We start from the raw sequence: 19,588 nt of genomic DNA, 5'->3' as shown, positions 1-19,588 counted from the left end.
GAGCTTATTCTGATAGATTTCTATCATTATTTCATGGATGAAACATGAAAGTTAAGTTAAAAGACTTTCTTCTTTTTAAGTTAAAAGAATTTTTTTGCATAAGTACACCGAGGGAGATGTTTTTTTCCTCTACTGGTATGATTTCTTATGGCAGCTTTGCCTTTCTTATATAATTGAATTTTAGAGGTAAAAGAGCTCCTAGGTATAAAATGTTTACCCAACATGAAAAAATAGGGTTCCACTTGTTACAACTGGGAAGTGCAGGTCATGTGGCTTGCTTCAGAGCAGGGGGCAAGGTGGGCACAGGACTGATGACAAATTCTAGTCTCTGCTCCTGATCCAGGCTGGTTTTCTACCTGTATGTCTGTGAGCCATATTGCAGTCTTTCTCCCCGAGATATAAAAGAAAACGTGTTGTAAATACTGTCCAACTGATTTGCATATTTGTAGGATAAAGACAACTGGACAAGAGAGAAAACTTCAGGATTGGTCATTCTTTTCTTCTTCTTTCTCTTCCTTCTTCCTAAAAGATAGTTATCTATTCTTTCTTAAATATCTTTGTAACACAATAAATTGCTATTTTAAATTGCATAAATATGAAATATATGTAATATTTCCAGTATATTATATTATATCAAGTCTATAATACAAGAATATAAATATAGAAATTAAATGTAATGCCACCCTCAGTATTTGGCCGGTTAAATGGAAAGACCTGAAGGGAGGAGAACTGAAGAATGATTGAAGAACGGAGCATGAAACAAAGTTCTCCCCCACAGACACACACACTTATAAGGAGTGGGAGAGTGATAGGGGAAAGCATTTCTGGTCTGAGGATTGTCAGTAAATTTACTTCGTTTTATGCTGCCGGTTCCGTAGTCTCTGGATTAGCCTCTATTACTGCCTTTTCAAATGCAAACGAGATTACCCTCTTCTCACTGAGCTTCACCTCCTCTCTTGTCTTCAATGTTAGTGGCTCTGCTCTGCGTGGGAATGACAGCACTCACTTGAGTGGAAATACTGTTGAGTGTCAGCAGAAGGGACCAGAGAAATCGATTTATAAGCCAGTGGACTGGCTTAAAAGGTACTGGTTTATAAACCAGTATTCTGTCCTGGCAGCACATTACAATCACCTGAGGAGCTTTTAAAATACATCCATGCTGCCCTTCATCCTAGACCAACTAAATTATAAATTTTTAATATTTTGGAGTAGGGTCCCTGGGGATCAGCATTTAAAAACAAACAAAACACAAATAAACCAACTCTCACGTGGTTTCTAATATGTCACCAGAATTCAGAACCACTGATCGAGAAGATTCTCCACTCTTGCTTGAAAGTCCTAGAATTCATCACAAAATATATTTTCATGAAATTTGAAACAAACTTTGTCCTTTGATTTTCAAATAACGAGAGGATTTTTCAATGTAATTATTTCCATCTTTTCTGCTTTTTTGCTATTTTACTTTGTTTTTCTAGTTCCATACTCCAAATTGTCGTAAGTTGATATTTCACATGTTGCAGCTTATTACCCGTTTCACAAATGTTCTGGAAAGTTTTTGTTTGGTTATGTACCTCACTGTTCTCAGTTTAAAGTTATGCATTAAGCTGAGATTGCTGCTGCAATAGGAGGCACTTTTATTCTGACTCTTGATTAGTTAATATGTTTCCTTTCTGGCAAACAGATGGTGAATTGAACATAGAGTTTGTATTTTTTTCTGAATAGCTGTTTGAGTAGGGATTATATAATAAATACTACAAAAGGACTGCTCAATCAAAAGATTTTATGTTAAGAGAAGACAAAGTCACAGCCAATGTCGGGTATTTTGTTATAGGACAAAGAAACTGTGTGTTTCCCTGCCAGGTTAGTCAATGACTGACTCAGAAACAGTTTTTACTTTATCCAAGGAAAATCATCATAATTAAGTTGTCTGTTTGGAAATTGGGCCTGTACTTTTTTTTTCTTTCTTTTTACAAAAGTGAAACACAAGGGCTGAAAATATACTCGTATCTTTGAAAAAGCCCAAGTGACTTATTAACAAATACAGGTGTTGCCATTATAAAAATGATCAACTTCTTTTCTTATCAGGCTATTTAAGAATTTTTTTTTCCATCTCACGCATAACATTTTATATGTATATAAAATAAACTATATATATAAGTATTATATATTATCATTTTCTAAATATCTTGAAGGTGTAAGGTTTCAAATAAGGTTTGCCTGATGACATACCTTTTCTCCCAGAGTTTTTTCTTAGGAACCTTGAAATCCTGCCATGTGGCATGTTTGAGGACTTTTCTCCAGGTTTCCTGATTCTTCCCCTGACTGTTGTACTGAACTGTATCTCAGCTTAAGCATTCCTTGAAGCTGGGTCTCTAATTCATTTATTTTCCATATTTCTCTTTTACTGGTATATTATCATAACACTTTTTATTCTTGTAATCAATTCAGTTGCCGAGGGATTATTCAAGTCTCTCTATAACCTTATGGCACTTCAGTAGGGCAACTCAGAGGTCTGTGGTTACGAAATTCTTCATAGTCCATTTGGGTCCCATAGATTTATTAGTGCTGCTTTTAAGTCTAAATATTGATATCCGGAAATTTAGATTGGTAAAAATATGTGTTCTGTCCCCTTTAACTTGACTTTTAAATAATAGTTAAATGAAGACAGGCAGATACATTTATGTTGAGTGTGAAAGTTACAGTTTAGAAGAGATTGTTTCAGTTCCTCTTACCAGGAAGTTCACCATACCAGGAAGTTTGATGAACCCCAGTTCATTTTCCGATGGTTTGGAATATTTTGAGGTGAAGTGGATGCTGCTGATGTGACTGAAACCGTGTTTCCCCGAAAATGAGACCTAGCCGGACTATTAGCTCTAATGCGTCTTTCGGAGCAAAAATTAATAGAAGACCTTGTATATGTTATGTTATGTTATGTTATGTTATGTTATGTTATGTTATGTTATGTTATGTTATGTTATGTTATGTTATGTTATGTTATGTTATGTTATGTTATGTTATGTTATGTTATGTTGTATAAGACCCAGTCTTATTTTACTTTTAGTAAAGTAAGACCGGGTCTTGTATTAATTTTTGCTCCAAAAGACGTATTAGAGCTGATGGTCCGGCTAGATCTTATTTGCAGGGAAATGCGGTACTAAAAGATGGGATGTTATCACAAAGAAGAATATGCATTTCTATCTTAAATTGATCGACAATATACCTTGATTGTATGTTTCTGACCTGTCTCTATGTTTCCAGTAGACAAGCAGAACAACCTTGGCTGTTGAGGGTGGTGAAACCCAGGAGGGTTTAGATGGTGATCTATCTAACCTGCTTTGAGAGTGCTCTGTGTCCATCACATTCCTCTGCCCTTGTCTTGTCAGCTTCTCATCTCTGTTTCTGACCCTTGGTTTTGAACTTGACTTTCATTTCTGTCTGTATCCTTTGCTTATCTTCTAGACCCTTAGTCTTTCTTCCTGCCCCTTACCTGAGGCAGGGCCTTGAATTATGCCTGCCCTTACCGGTCTTAAAATGTAACTGTACTTCAGACATTCTGGAAACCCCCTTGCTCTGATAAATATTTAGGATGGCAGTTGCAATCTTGCTACTTTCCTCTTGAAATGTTTGTGATGTGCTACACTCATTCTAGACTACAGAAAATGCCCTGTATTAAAGATGAATTGCCAAATAGACTCAGCAATGATAAAGTATCTATAATATGTTATTTGTCTTCAGTTACTTATTTTTTTTTTTAGAAACATGATAAATTAATCTTATTTTCTCAGTTTTTCCTCATATCCTAAAGCTCTGTCTCTCTTAATTATACTTCCCATTTCTCTTAAAGACAATGAAATGAAAAACTGTGTTTGGATTTTACATAACTAAATTTATGTTAAAGAAAAGTTGGTTTATTTCTTGACTTATATTGTGACAGTTCAAGGTTTGCAAATACATTAAAATTCAAAAGTCACCAAAACCACTGGGCCGCTTATTACTCTGAGTAACTATTTTCTTCTTTTGAGAAATAGCATGGAATTAGTAGAGGAAGTATGGAGAAATTTTTTTCTTCCCCCGTTTGGTGCAATTCTGTCTCCGTGTACCCTGTTAACAACTTTTTTTTTTAAATTAAAGTTTATTGGGGTGGCAATGGTTAATAAAGTTACACAGGTTTCAAGTGTACAATTCTGTAATACATCATCTATACATGGTAACAACCTTTTGAAAGGTGGTCTTCACACTTGGCTATAAAAGATATAGAGTTGACCAGGTTTCCAACCATTGTTTTTTTTTGTGTTTTTTTTTAAATCACAGAATTGACTCCTGAGGAGAGAGCCCAAAAGATTGCCAAAGCCATGCGCAAACAGTCTTCTGAAGTTAAGGAGAAATGGGAAAGTCTAAATGCTATTACTAGTAATTGGCAAAAGCAAGTGGACAAAGCACTCGAGAAACTCAGAGACCTACAAGGAGCCATGGACGACCTGGATGCTGATATGAAGGAGGCCGAGGCTGTGCGCAATGGCTGGAAGCCCGTGGGAGACTTGCTCATCGACTCGCTGCAGGACCACATTGGGAAAACGATGGTCAGTGCCACTGCCTCAGATGGAGGCTTTTAGGAAATGTTTTATTGCTAATAGAACACAAGTAAAGAGAGCTACATATATGTATTGTTATAAGGGATTGTTATAAGGTCAACACCATTACAGCCCCTACCAAAATCAGCATTTCCAGTCACAACAGATGTTTTCCATATGCCCCTCACCATCAAAACCCCTTGTCCCTCAAATAGCAACTAATGTGACTTTTACAATAATTTGCTTTCATTTGTATTCCTTTTTTTTTCCCCACTCAACTGTGCATCCCCTAAACAGTTGGTTAAAATTTTTTTTAAAGTCTCTTTTAATATCCAGATTTCCCCTCTATCTTTTTATTTTTTCAATGCATTTGTTAAGGAAACAATGAGTTATTTGTTTTATAGTGTTTCTCACAGCTTGGATTTTGCAGAAAGGCATCCACATGGTGTAGTCTGGCAAGTTCCTCTCCACTCTGCGTTTCCTGTAAATTGGTAGTTGGATTTAGAGTTTGAATCAAAAGCACACTGTTTTACAGGGAATTCTTCTCTATACATTTTATCTCATTGTCTGAGTCTATTAATGAGGATTCATTTAGTTATAAATTCTCTTACTATTCAGGAATTGCCCAAAGTTAAGGATGTTAGACCTGCCTTCTAGACCCCCTTTGGCTCCCATATTCCAGAACATATCCAGAAAACAAAGTTAATGGAATTTGGGCAGTAAGAGGCACAAATAACAGATTTAGCAGGTAGTGGGATTTATAATAGCATAGTAAAGTATATACTGGGTAGTCATAAATCAAATCAAAAAATAAACCAACGAAAAATCAGAAGGTGTTAAACTGACAATATCTATCATGAATGGGACTTTTATTGCAAAAGACATGCCTGTTTTGTACACCTATATTGGATAACACTCTCCCTTTGTACTTCTGCATGTGGCTGAATGGGAAGAGAAGCAGGGACTAGGAAATTAACCTAATACTTCGGCAAATTACATGAATAAATACATATGTGTGTGTGTGTGTGTGTGTGTGTGTGTGTGTGTGTGTATGCATATGTATTTAGACATAGGAATAATATAATACCTAGCATTTATTGAGGCTTACTATATACCAAGAACTGTTCTTAGCCAGTTTACATATATGTCTCTCTTAATCCTCACACTAACTTAAGAAGATAGGTATTATTATTGTGCTCATTTTACAAATGATGAAACTGAAGATGTTGCTGAAGCCCACAGAGCCAGTAAGTGGTAGAGTTTTCCTGATTTTTTTCTGCTCTTCTCTTTTATCGTAGAGACCTCATTCATAATTATGTTATTAAGTACAATTTCGATCAACTGTTTCAATTCAAAGATTTAAAAGTTACATATTAAATTTTAAACTTAAAAAATACTATTACTAAAAGAGTATTGGTACCTGCCATCTTTCATTTTAAATATACATGAGTTTCCAGCTACCCTGTGAATTAACAAGTTTTCTTCCTAGAGCTCTAGTACACTAAAAACCATTTCCATGGGTGGATCTGAGTGTAGAATAACCAATTGAAAATAAAGCTTCTTTGGAAGTGACACACTTCTTGTATTTTAAAAAAATGGTTTTAAATACAGATATTTAAGTCAGTGGTTTACAAAAAGTATGTTCTTTTGGACTGCAAAATGCCTCTTGGTTGGAACAAGAATTTATCCATTTGAATTTGAAAGTATCAGCTTTTAATATAGGATGATTAATGATGGATGAAAAATGAACAGTTGTATCTGGGGTTATTAAAGACCAAAAAGTTTTAGAGTTGTTAATCCCATTTGAGTAAAGAAATTATCCACCTCTGCATCCAAATCCTTTTCTTCAAATCACTGCTGGTGATGAACACACAATGGGATTTATAGATGATGTAATACAGAATTGTACACCTGAAATCTATGTAATTTTACTAACAATTGTCACCCCAATAAATTTAATAAAATAAAAATTAAAAAAAAAAATCACTGCTAAAGTGGAAAGCTAGTAAAACTACAATTAATGTTTAAGGGAAAGGAATAAACTGTGGGTTAAAATATTTTTAACAATTTTATTAGGAAAAAATAAAATAAAAGCTCAAATTTCATTAAACCAAGTAAAATGGACTCAAACTCTAGGGTGTTTCACATGTGTTCTAAAGTATATCCCAAGTCCCATTGGAGCTATATAGGCAGATGAAAATAAGCACTGATGATTGCTAAATATTATTAAATACGCCAAAGCAACTGGGAAACAAAATCTTTGGGGTAATCAAATAATTTTAACTGCCCCAAATTATTCTCAGTCAGTCTTATTTGCAGAATACACACCTTCTGACAGGAGATGGGTTTGGGATCACATCTGCCACCAGGCTTCCAGTCAGCACCTTTAATACTAGCAGATGTTTCTGTTTTTATAGCAGGGAAGACTGCATAGACCTTTATTCTTCTATAGGAACATGCAGCCAAAACATGATAAATTGCTTCTTTATACTAGAACACATGGGAGATCCGAAATTATTTTAAAACTTGCTTTCTTTCAAGCCCCTTAGTTCGGAAGCTGTTAAAAGCCCAAAGATAAACTCTCTTAATAGATTTCTTATTGCCATAATACACTTGACCAGAACAACAAAAACAAAACCTACAGATCTTGTTTGTCAAAGATCTTTTAAAGTTTTCAAGTGTGGTTTGTAAGAGGAAAACATTAATTTTATAGAGGAAAAGTTAAAACTTCTTACTACAGATTTTTAAAAATCTGTCTTCAAGTTCAATGGAATTAAAATATTTTAAATCACCTTTTGAAAGAAATCTGGCTATTTGAGTATATATATCTGAAAACATTTTCTAGCACCTCATTTTTAATCTTGAATACCTCCATTTTGGTATTTCACAAAGACATTGATTTTAAAGGCTGATTAAAATTCTCGAGTCCCCCAAGGTACTCAAGGAGAGAATATTAATGTATAACATTAAAATCACAACTGAAGAAACCTTGAAGGATTTGAGTTCTGTAATTATTCTCAAGCTGAATTTTGAGCACGTCAGTTCTCTCCAAAGTCCAGGCTGAAAAATTCTCTTTCCCCACCCTAACTCCCACTTTTCTCTATCCTATGCTTCTATTTCAATTATTAATTCCTTAGACCTATGTTATGTTAACAAAATGTTAATGATATAACTGCTTTTCTCATTGAATTGTGTTGGTGCATCTTTTGTGTGTGCCCTTTCCATCATCCACAAAAGACCAACATCTGCAAGCCATGGAGAAAGACCATCACGACTCTGAATTCCTTCTCTTTCCATTTTGCAGCAATTCACATGTCTATGTGGGCTTGCCTTCTTCTTCCAGCTTTTGAAATGCTGAAGTCTTTAGAATTCTGATGGTATTTCCTGCCTTTTGCACGTTGGCTTTCCTGCTCACTGTTTCAAATGTCATTGATACACGGCTACCTCCAAAGTCCATATTTTTTACTCCCACTCTGGCTCCAGGCTGTCCCTTCTGACTTTCCACCTTGAACGTCTTCATGTGGCTTTTGGGCATATTCCAATATTTTGAAATACTAAAACATATTTTCTGATTTAACTAGAATTAATTTCTTTTAAAAAATAAAGTTATAGTCTTAATATTACTTTCATATTTATCAACCATAATGATTATTTTTAGCCTATAGGTGTTATATAAGGAGGAGTTATATAGGGTAATTAGAAAAATGTTGGAAGAGAGAAGGCAGGAGGGAAGTGGTTAAAGAGGCTTTCTTTTTATTACTCATAAGGAGAAAGCCAAATTAATACTTGCAGTGTTTTAATAAAACCTCATGGTCTTCAAAGTACTTTAATACATATCATTTCATTAACTAAACTTAGAGTGGTGACAGAGGAGAAGAAAGGGGGCTCACAAACCTACGCCTCGTCTCTTAAGGGAGGGGATTATAGAAATGATAAAACCTGAGGGCTGATGCTAACAGTATGTTCACAACTCCTAATACCTATAAGGTAAGTTTGGTACATGGTTAACTCTAATTTTGTGATGTACCAAAGAAATACAAAATACAGTGGTTTTTTTTTTAGAATCCAATTCTGTTCCCAATTTCATATTGGCTTAATCTTGCCTCAAATATCATTGTTGTGGGCTTTTGTCAATAGAAAGAAGTTCTGCCCCTCTTGTATTACAAACTTTGTGCTGAACACTGCAGGCTATCTGTTCTCAAGAAGCTTCCATTCTGCGTGGGGGACATTAAGAATATAGATGCTGTAATACCAAATACTAAGAGCTTTGACAAGGAATGATATTTAAAATATATAACACTGGTTTGTACGGCCCCAAACAATTAGAATGGCCTCCACTATAAAACCCAATTTGTATGTCTCTATGAGTGTGACTGGAAGACCTGGCTGGGTTGGAGAAGGCAGAGAGAATGCTGGGAAGCACATGGGAGGGACCTCTAGGTAAGATTGGTGAGAGAAAGGCCTCAGGGAAATCTTTTCTGAAATGAGATGGATGGGTGGGGCAACTGAGTTGAGTCTTTTAAAGGATCAGTGGGATCTAGGCAGAGACTTTGTTGGAAAAAGAGAACATGAAGTTAGAGGCAGGTAGAATTATGTGCAGAACAGAGAAAGCTTAGTGTTTTCATTACTCTGTTTGCTCTCACAGGACATGTTATTGTTATTAGCCCTAAATTTTTTTTGTTGTTTTCTTCCCCTTTTCACATACACTCCCCACCAGCTGTCTGTACTGTGCCCACAAGTGGCATCTGTCAGTTCTAAGTTTCATTTACCTCTTTTCTTATAGACTCCACTCCTTCTGCCCCACCTCTAACCACAGACAGAGATCACAAATGTTTTTGAAAAGGATAGACCTTATCTCTAGAGTATTTAATAGGCATAGGTTTTGTGGTTAGGAAAGTTGTTTTTACTGTGCACTTTCTAACTTAATTCTAAATGGAAGCTTGTTCAAATCAAGTTGTTGTATCAGGTGAAAACTCATTATGGTAGCCATATTAAAAAAGAAAAAACGGAAACTATAAAAGGAAATTAAAAATAGAATCAAGACTAGCGATTAATAAAGTAGATAATAATGACATTTTCCAGACTAAATTGCACATAATGAAAAATTTGAAGGAAATACATATATAATCATTTAAATGAGTTTGCATTATAATTTTTCTCTTCACACCCCTTCTTAGTCTGTCTGGGTTATAAAGGATTACTCTTTAGCTGGTGGTCCTCATTACAGAAGACCTGACTTGAGTCAGCTTTTGTTGAGTGAGCAACTGTAGTTGGCCACTAAGCTGATCTTGCCATTTTCTTGGAAGGAAAGTTCAAAATGCTACCTTTGGTTATATTCTTTTCTGATGTCATTTTTGTCCTTTTGTTCCAGGCATTTAGAGAAGAAATTGCACCAATCAACTTAAAAGTTAAAACAGTGAATGATTTATCAAGTCAGCTGTCGCCACTAGACCTGCACCCATCTCTAAAGATGTCTCGCCAGCTAGATGACCTTAATATGCGATGGAAACTTTTGCAGGTATCAGCTGATTCCTCTTCATAATCCAGGTTCACCCCTTGGTGGGTCTTTAAACCTTACCTCACTATTCTACCAAGCACCATCATTTTTTTCTTTCTTTAGTGCTTATATTTGGTAATGGATTCACAGCATGTGACATCAGTTGTCTTTCAATATCTTGAACCCAAAGGCTTCATTTATTTATGAGTATAAGTTTTAGTGTAATTTTTTATGTACTATTTATATGATATTTGTAGAAAATTGCAAAAGGTCAAATAAATCATAGTAATTGAAACCTGTGGTAGGTCACAGAAAGATTTTTTTCCCTTAATGGCTTGGAAAACAGTCATTTTTCTTACTTTAATCATGTATTGTTTATTTCTTTTGAAAAGTTAAGAGGGTCTCCATTCTTCTTCTTCCAAATGCTTGCTATTTAGGTGTCTTGCTCAATGTTTCCAGCTAGCACATTTATACTGTTGTACCACAATCCTTCCCTTTAGCCCTGAGATCTTAGCTGCCCTAATGCAGTTGTTTTAATGACTCTGGATCATACTTGCTTGTCCTAGAGTTAATAGAGCGAAACCAAGAAGAACCCTCTTGAGTATAACTAGGTATCAGCATTTGCAAGTCACTGCTGCCCATGCCAATCAACAGTTTTGGGCCCAGCCTTTGTGAAGCTTTGTCACTTTCAATGGCCAGTTCCTACGTCATAATAATTGTTTTCTTCCTCTGCAAACTAGCAGGATCATTTCAGTGAAAGATTGAAAAAATTATTCTTACTAATTTCACTCTATACTTTTCGCCTAAACGTGATATTTAAAAAGGTTAGTATGCAATTTTGAGGTGGTACACAGAAGCATTTTATTTTAAAGATATAATAGATTTCCTGAATTAATTCAAACACTGAATACCCCATGGTTCATATTTTCTTCATGAAACTGAAGAGGTAAGAAATGAGCTGTATAGTATTAGACAGTTTTTTCTGTCTTTGAAAGGAGTGTTAATAATCTGGGATTAGTAAAGCAGGATATGTTAAACTCATATGGGCTGTTCTAGTGAGTGGAACACAGAAGTGTTTGACCTATACTCTTTTTTTTTTCTTCTGCTTTATGTCTCTAATTCATCATCTTCATGTAGTTATTCCTGTGGTCCATCTTGATTTCTTTCCCATTCTGTTTCTGTTACCATCATCTCCAAAGATTAGAAGTGAGGGAATACGTTATGCTTGAAAAAGGATATGTATTCTGTCAGCCTTATCTTTGAGCCTGGTAACTGCTAGAGCTCAATATTAGTTGCTGGTTGCACAAAATCCGTGCCGGCAGACAGCGTTGTTATATTTCTTTAAAGCAGTAGCATCTTCTTTTCCCCTCCTGAATGTTAAGTGTGGCATTTGAATGTTTTTCAGCCTTAATGAAAGAAAAATACTTGCTAATGCAATTTAAATAGCTAATCAGGAGAAATTAGAGCTGTCCAGTGAGCCAGAGATACACACATTTCATTTAAGGGCAGCTGAAAATAAGATTGGCAATCTAAGTGGAACAGCTACTATACTACACTACACTATGTAGAAGACCAGGAAAAAGGACATGGAAATGGCGGTAGGCTGTGTGCAATTGTTATTGATTGGCCATTAGGTTCTCAGTTTACCAACTCTTTGTATCTTCATAATGTAGACAGCTAAAAATATGGTGTGTGTAAACAAATTATATAGGGTATATTAATCTGCTATACCTCCCAATCAAGTGCTTGGACACAAAATTGGTGGAAAATAAGAAGACATCCCATAATCATGTATATCCTATCTATTATCTATCTATCTATCTATCATCATCTAATTCTGTTGTCTCTCTTGCTATCTATTTATCTATTTTTCTTCCTTAGAGTATTTTAGACTGCTTTCTCATTTGTTCCTTAGCACTTAGTTTTGCACTACATTTGTTCCCTGTAGCACTTTCTTACAATAGAGAGATGAGAAGCCACTGACCCCATTGCCACATCTTGACTTAAGATGCTATAGGCCTTTACTGCTTTGGAGGCAATGCAGATTAATAGCAAAGGCATAGCCTCTGGCACCAAATGAACTGGGTGTGAATATTAGCACTGCCACATACTAACTGTATGTCCTGGACACCTCTTTGCGGCTCAATGTCTTTCTCTGTAAAATGGTGATAGTAATAAATAATGCTTACCCAGTACGGATATTGTGAGGATTAAGAGCTAGTTCTTATAAATTGCTTAGAAGAGTGCCCGGCACTGTTTGCTGTTACTCGGTGCCAGAAGGAGTCTGTTTTCATACCAGTGTTTTCATTTTAGAGATAGAGGAGTCTGTACAGCACTCATATCTTGGGCAGTAGTCTCATTTATTATAATACTTAAATCAAGGATATGCTGAAAGTCATTGTTTTGAAGTCAAATTATTTCTTGTGTGTGATGTGCAGGTATCTGTGGATGATCGCCTTAAACAGCTTCAGGAAGCTCATAGAGATTTCGGACCATCCTCTCAGCATTTTCTCTCTAGTAAGTACTAATGAACTTGACTGATCAAACAGATCAGAATATTATTTCACTCAAGAAGCCATATTCTGTGCTGTACGTGTATTTACTTATAGAGGTAAATATATGAAAGGAGGTATTAACATTAATAACTATTGTTTGTTGGTTATTATTTGTAGTCACCTGGTCAAAACTGATACGTTTTTTGAAGTAAGAGCAAAAGTCTTTAGGATGGTTTTTCACTGAACCATTTTTTGTAACTAATATAACATCATACAATAATTGCTATTTCATATGCAAAGTTTCTGAACTTTTTCCACAATAAAGAAATCATTTTTTATATTTTAAGATTTAAAATAATTTTTATCCTTACAATGTGCTTATTAGTTTAAAATGCACCTTTAAAAGTAAAACATTACCCTTCACAAACTTTAAACGAGAAGATTTTGGTTTATTAGGATCACTGCAATCATATTTAGCTTTCCTTCTGGTCAACTATTACAGATTTAGCCAAACCACATATGTAGATTTTTATGTAATATTCTCCAACTGAACTTTTTATTTTATTTTATGGACTATTCATGAGACCTTGAATAAGTAATTTGAACTCCTACTTTATTTATCATTTACTGCTGAGGAAACTGAAGAATGTAGGATTCAGAGTCACCCAGAGTGAGGTTAAAATACTAATTCTCCTTTTTACTAGAACTGTGATTTCTGAAAGTTCATTTCTTTATCTTAAAAGTATTCTAATAATGCGTGTTTCCTTTGATTGCCTTGAAAATTAAAGGAGAAAACATATCGAGTTACACAAAGCACCTAACACAGTTCTTGGCACAGATGCTTTCACTAAATGTCAATTCCTTTCCTTTTATTTTTTCTGACAAACACATGTAACAAAACAGTTTGTATAATTCAATTAAAGTGAAGTTTAAAACTTAAGGCAAAGCTTATGATAACTTCTTTGCATCTATAACCGTAGAGAGAACTGAAGCAATACCACGTCTTCCAACTAAATTATATTTTCTCTTAATATCGTCATGGTTGGCAATCTGCTTTACCTCAATTCAAAGTCGTTTTTTTTGTGTTTTCACAATTTTGAGAATCCCAATCAGTGATTTCCTGCCCTTCTTGCCCTGCACCTCTGTAGTGCGCAAGCTCTCTCTCCCTCCACACTTACCTCCCTGTCTTTCTCTCCTTCTCTGCGCTCCATCCCTTCCTCACCACCCTGTCCACCCCACCTGTTTCACACACCTGACCCCTAAGATAGTCTATCTTTGAGTGACTTAGAGCCCTTCCTGGGATTTACTGTCTACTTTGGTGCCAAGATGCATTTGTAAAGTTTGTATACCATCAATGTTGACCAAGTAAATAGGTTTGCCATCTACTCATTACATAGGAATTACTCCAGATTTCTTAAGCTTAATTTTATAGAATGTAAAGCTGTGCACTAAGATCAAATTAAAGAGGAATTTGACAAGTACCTGAGACTCTATTTATCGTTCTGTTATAAGGGTTAGTCATCTCTTAATAGTGATGAAACCCTACACTTTCTCCTAGCAACCATTCTTTCATAATAAAAATCAAATTCATGTTCTTTGGGAAATGAAACATTGTAAAAATTGTGAAACCCAAGTACATAGCCTTTTATTGTCTAACACTGACAGTCAAGGAGGTGAAAGTTGTTCAAATCAAAACAATTATTAAAATGAATGGAGAAGTGTAAACAAAATCCCGATTCATAAGTGTAATAATTGTTATCCCTTACTTCTTAGAATCTTTCACTTCATTATATTTCTTGGACGTTAGCCATGGGTATAAAAGGAGCCTGTTTAGTTAGGCGCAAATAAAAACTGATCTATTAACCTGGTGCCAACACTGAAATGAGGTTGGCTCGAATGAGAAATTTACCATGCCCGGTTCCATATTTTCATTCCTTTTTTATACTTTCATGGAGATGGCTGAAAAAGGGAGTACTCGCATTTTTATGAAGAGAGGAAGAATTTGTTGAACAGAAAATTTGCTGAACTCGTGTTCAGAAATCCTGAGATCACATCTGAGTTCAACCATTTATTTATTGGGCAAATTACTTCACCTCTGAATATTTAATTCCTCATAGAAGAAATGGAACTTTAATATGTATCTTGTTGGCTTCCTTATTAATAGATATATTCAAAAATGCTTTGCAACATTTAGAATGCTATATATTTGTAAGGTATTGATATGACATGAGATTCAGGAAAAAAATCATTGGTGACAACTGGTTATGTGAGAGTCGAGCGATAGTTGCAAAGTTTTATTTGAATTTGCTTGTTTATTAGTTTATTTAGAAAAATTCCTTAAGAGTTCTAGATTCACATGTACAACTCTTCTTAACTAAGTATTAAAATAATTAGTTTAATGTGGGAATAATATATTGTTATAAATAAGGAGTGGCTGGAATTGTAAAAAATAAGTACCTCAGTGAAATAAAACAAAATCTCAATCATAGTAATGGCAAGTGGATAAGTAGGAAACACTATTTTCTGTGCATTACAGATTAAAATAAGTATTTGGTATTCTTCTATCCAGATAATTGCCTTGGTTCTTTACAATCCTATGTCTATTTTATATTTTAATTTCTCCCTTTTTAAATTCATATAATCAATTTTGTTTAAATGCCATCTGTTCTTAATAATTATTCCTGTGAATATAAAGCAAAGATGTTATTAGTGATCTGAAAAATTCAGTCTTGAGAAATATAGTTTATTATTTGGATATATTAAATAATTTTGGTTTAAACTGGATCAAATTAATTTTGATTTTAACTTAATCAAAAAATACATACAGAGTACAGTTTCCAGGTAGCACTAAGTTTTAAATTGTGTTGGTTATAAACAATAAAACTTAACTTTTTTCCAAAAGTGCTTTTATCAATAGGTTCAATTAGTTAGAGGTGGCATTAGAAATTGAGCCTGTCTTGTTTCTTTCCTTGCTTCAAGTGAATTTTTAAAGTGACTCTTTGTTTGGCCTTTCAGATTTCATAATTATAGGAATCCAGCTCACAAACCAGAGCAGTTCTCATTGAATTTGCTGTAAAACCTTCAGTTGTTTTGCATTAAGGCATAAAGCTTTTGGGTTAGCAGTTTCCAATAACCTCTCTTTGTTTCCTCAGCTTCAGTCCAGCTGCCATGGCAAAGATCCATTTCACATAATAAAGTCCCGTATTACATCAAGTAAGTTGATTTTAATTTTCCTTTATGACACCAAGAAAATAAAGTTATATTGATAACTCAAGAGGCTTTTCCCCCCTGTAACTTTTTAAAATGAAATTCATTCCTAGTAGCTAAAGGAAATTGTATACCTATATGTTTATATAGATAATACATATGTTTACTATTTGAAAGAAATTAGTTAAAAGTCAGAATGATATTTGCAGTTTATTAGGTTAGGGCTATAGGTGTGTTTAGCTGCCTTTTTTTTTTTTTTTTTTTTTTTTTTAGCACAGATACTAAAATATTTTGAGAAAAAAACTTCTAAATCCCGTTGACATACTGATGTTTTTCAAAAGATGTTGATTGTAAACCATTTTTATTTCTCCCAGAAAATTCCTTTCAAAATTGCTTGTACTACTCTTCTCATTTTATTTTATTTTTAATTATTAGTGTCAGGTGTACAAAACAGTGTAATAGACATCTATACCCCTCACAAAGTGATAACCCCCCGTCCCCCAATCTACTACCCCTCTCACCTCGTATATAGTTATTACATTTCCACTGACTCTTTTGCTTATGCTGTACTCCACATCCTGTGACTATATATATGTGTGTGTGTGTGTGTATATATATATATATATATATATATATATATATATATATATACACATATGTATTATATATACACATGCATATATATAATATGTATATCTATCTATCTATCTATCTATCTATATATATATATATATTAAATTATAGTTGACATTCATTATTATTCAGCTTCAGCTTCAGGTGTACAGTGCAGTTATCAGGCACCGACACCACCCATGAAGTGGTCTCCCTGTACTCTTCTCATTTTAATCCACCAAAAAGAAAGTGTTTCGTCATGAAAAACTTTAATATTTTCAAGTTTTTCTTTGACTTATGGGAACTACGTGCAATATTACTTTAGGCTTATCATTCTTCATTTTTATTATCAACTTGACAGCTTCTCCTTTTTGCATACTAAATGTCTCCTTGTTGTATAACATTTTATAGATTTTGTATAATTTACACAGGGTCTGGGTAGGATTTTATCCTTGGCTTAGTCTATGTGTTGTCACAGGACAGAATGATAAAATACAACTTCTACAATCCCTTGAGTTGTAAGTTAGCAAAGCTCTTGATGTACAATGTGATAAAGTGATGAAGAGTCGCAGTTGACTATTTCATGTATAAGGTGAATGACATCATAATTGTGAGAAAAATGCTGACTTATTATCAAGAGACAAATCTGTCTCAGATTAGTTGTGTGACCTCAGGCAAGTCGGGTAAAGATCTCTGGGCCAAGTTTCTTTTATATTCTTCCTAAAACAGCATGTGGTATCTCCAGAAATCATGCCAACACTAACAGTCTGCTCTTCCAATATCCCTCCTCCTGAAAAATTTGTTGTGAAGTCAGTGTTTATGGAAGAATATTTCCTAATGAAGGTTTTATTGTAGTCTGAGATTATGCTCAGAATGAAAAAATGATGAGTAAATTTGCCATTACACATAACAAATATAATAAGCAATATGTGTTACATTGTCTTAAGGGAATTTAATACTTTTATCAGTGTAGTCTCTGTAGTGTACTGAGTTAGGATAAACTCAAGGATAAAGCAGCAAATCAGCTGATTGGTGTCAAAATTGTGCAAGCATGAATGGGAAGAAATCAGAAGCTAGGCAAATGACATGTCTATTGAGAGAAGGTGTGATAATCTGATCCAAATTTTCAACATCTTTTTATTTTACATTATTATTCCAAATAATAATAATAATAATAATAATAATAATAATAATAATTGAGAATTTTAATTTACTGGGTGAATATTGACTTGAATTGAATATTACACCTTTAGGCATAAATCTGATGTAAAATCATGGCTACACAAACATGACCCACATCCTGGATGTAACTATGTCATCTATGCCAGGGAATGCAGGCAGGTTCTAGAAGCTTCTAGAAGGAAGTAGGATTCTCTCTTAGGACCTCCAAGGAGAACATCGCCCTGACAAACTTGATTTTAGCTTAGGGAGATATTTATTTTGTGATAGTTTGTTACTGCAGCGATAGAACACTAATACATGTACTAATTAATACATGTACTTACCTATCCATACAAATTAATTGAAATTAATTAATTTGCTGACTTGACCTAGAATCCTATATCATCTGATTGTTTTAAAATGTAAATTGGATCCAATAATTGACAGATTTTCATTTTTACTAGATAAAGAAAATGTTAAATCTCTTGCTTGATTATATAATGCAATGGTGATCTATTTGATTTAGCACTTTAAAAATTCTTCCTCAATTCATTTGCACTAGTATTAAAAGGGATTTCTGTATGTCCAGGTTGTTTATATATAATTGAGAATTACATAGTGTAAGTCAGAATTTCACTAATTCAGAATTTTTATAGTTTTGGTAGGGTCTAGCGGGATTGTATTTTTACTCATGCTATGAGTTCTTATGAGGCAATCAGTAGAGTAAAAGCTAATTTATTTGGCATCTCATTGGCTGGAGCATTATAACCAGTACTTCAAAACATATGTATATAATAATATAGTGATGGCCAGTATTTTTAACGATAACCTGTAGTATTGTAGCACCCTAAAATATCTTCAACATCATTTGTGAAAGATTGGATTTTCTTAAATATATGTAGTTTTAGTGTTAAATCTCTTTTAGGGCTTTCAAATATTTAGAAATCTGCCCATGTGCACAGAATGAGTTCTCTTATTTTCAGAAAACGTTTTTTTGCCAGATTCTTTCATTACTTGCTCTGTTGTGCAACTTAGCAGTTTATTTCCTCATAAAGAAGGAACATCAGTCTTGAGAGGTAGGGTTATGTGAGCCAGTATTTTCATTCAATTGTTATGAAAACAAAATTTAATTCCCAAATAAATTAATAAGCAAGTGAATGATGAATGGAAATGCTTTTCATATACACTTCCCTTTGCATGGCTGCACAAGTTAGTAGAAGAAAACTGTTAAAAACAAATTTAGCAAAAATTTCATGCAACTAGAGTTTCCTAGAGTTTGTTAGAATCTATAAATTTGACCAACAAGAAAATAATATTTAGGTGGAAATATTAAATATTTTCAATTATTTAAGTATGCAGTTGTATATACTCCAATGTCAGAATATAGCAAGAAAGTTGAGAGGAGAGTGGAATGGAAAAGTTATTTTTATTTCACATTTTAATTTTATAGATTAGTTAAAACCTACTTTAATGGCTTCCAAATGCATTTCTTTCCCTCTAGATAATCCTTTAGTAATATTTTGAAGTGTACTGCAGTGGTTCCATGACCCATTTGTTTCTAGAAAATGACAGACTATAGATCTGAACTGTTAAGAATATATGTAGTATGAATCCCTCTATGTTTACATCTTAAATTGAAACTCATATGTTTAAATTATATTTGCTGCCTCGAAGGCAGACTTTCCCAAACTGGTCTAGTTATTTTTCTTTTCTCGTATAGTCCAGTGACAGCTCAGTCTTCTGTGAATGTAAGAAAATATGAAATACCTCTTGTTACCTTCACAATATACAAAAATCTTACAAAAAAGCTAGCTCTTTCTTTGTGAATTTTTAGTCCTATGTTTGTGTTTTACAAAGTTGTTCATTTCCTCAACTAAAAGTTTACATCCAGGGAGTTTCATATATAAAGAGAATGATGAATAAAAGCTTCGGGTTGAACTTTCCTAATGTATCACATTAATCATGTAAAATTCATTGCTTCTCATTTTGTTTCAGAAATATTAATAATAATGCTAATAATAAATAAAAAGAGTCATAGAGGGTAA

The 19,588-nt window shown here is 34.0% G+C and overlaps 1 protein-coding gene across 9 annotated transcripts in view; it reads left to right on the top strand.

The window, feature by feature from the left end:
* Positions 1 to 19,588, top strand: part of UTRN (utrophin) — a 463,108-nt gene that overhangs the window by 360,212 nt on the left and 83,308 nt on the right. For all 9 annotated transcript variants that reach the window (XM_088795414.1, XM_088795413.1, XM_088795412.1 and 6 more), the window contains 4 exons: positions 4,312 to 4,580; positions 9,943 to 10,089; positions 12,507 to 12,585; positions 15,716 to 15,776. In XM_088795414.1, coding sequence (XP_088651540.1) covers positions 4,312 to 4,580; positions 9,943 to 10,089; positions 12,507 to 12,585; positions 15,716 to 15,776 — 556 coding nt within the window. The remainder of the gene's footprint in view (positions 1 to 4,311; positions 4,581 to 9,942; positions 10,090 to 12,506; positions 12,586 to 15,715; positions 15,777 to 19,588) is intronic.

The sequence above is a fragment of the Rhinolophus sinicus genome, chromosome 2 (genome assembly GCF_057876585.1).
Source record: "Rhinolophus sinicus isolate RSI-liver-muscle chromosome 2, RSI-T2T, whole genome shotgun sequence".
NCBI lineage: Eukaryota > Metazoa > Chordata > Mammalia > Chiroptera > Rhinolophidae > Rhinolophus > Rhinolophus sinicus.
Note: the sequence above shows the minus strand (reverse complement) of the source record. Positions and strands in the feature narration are given on the sequence as shown.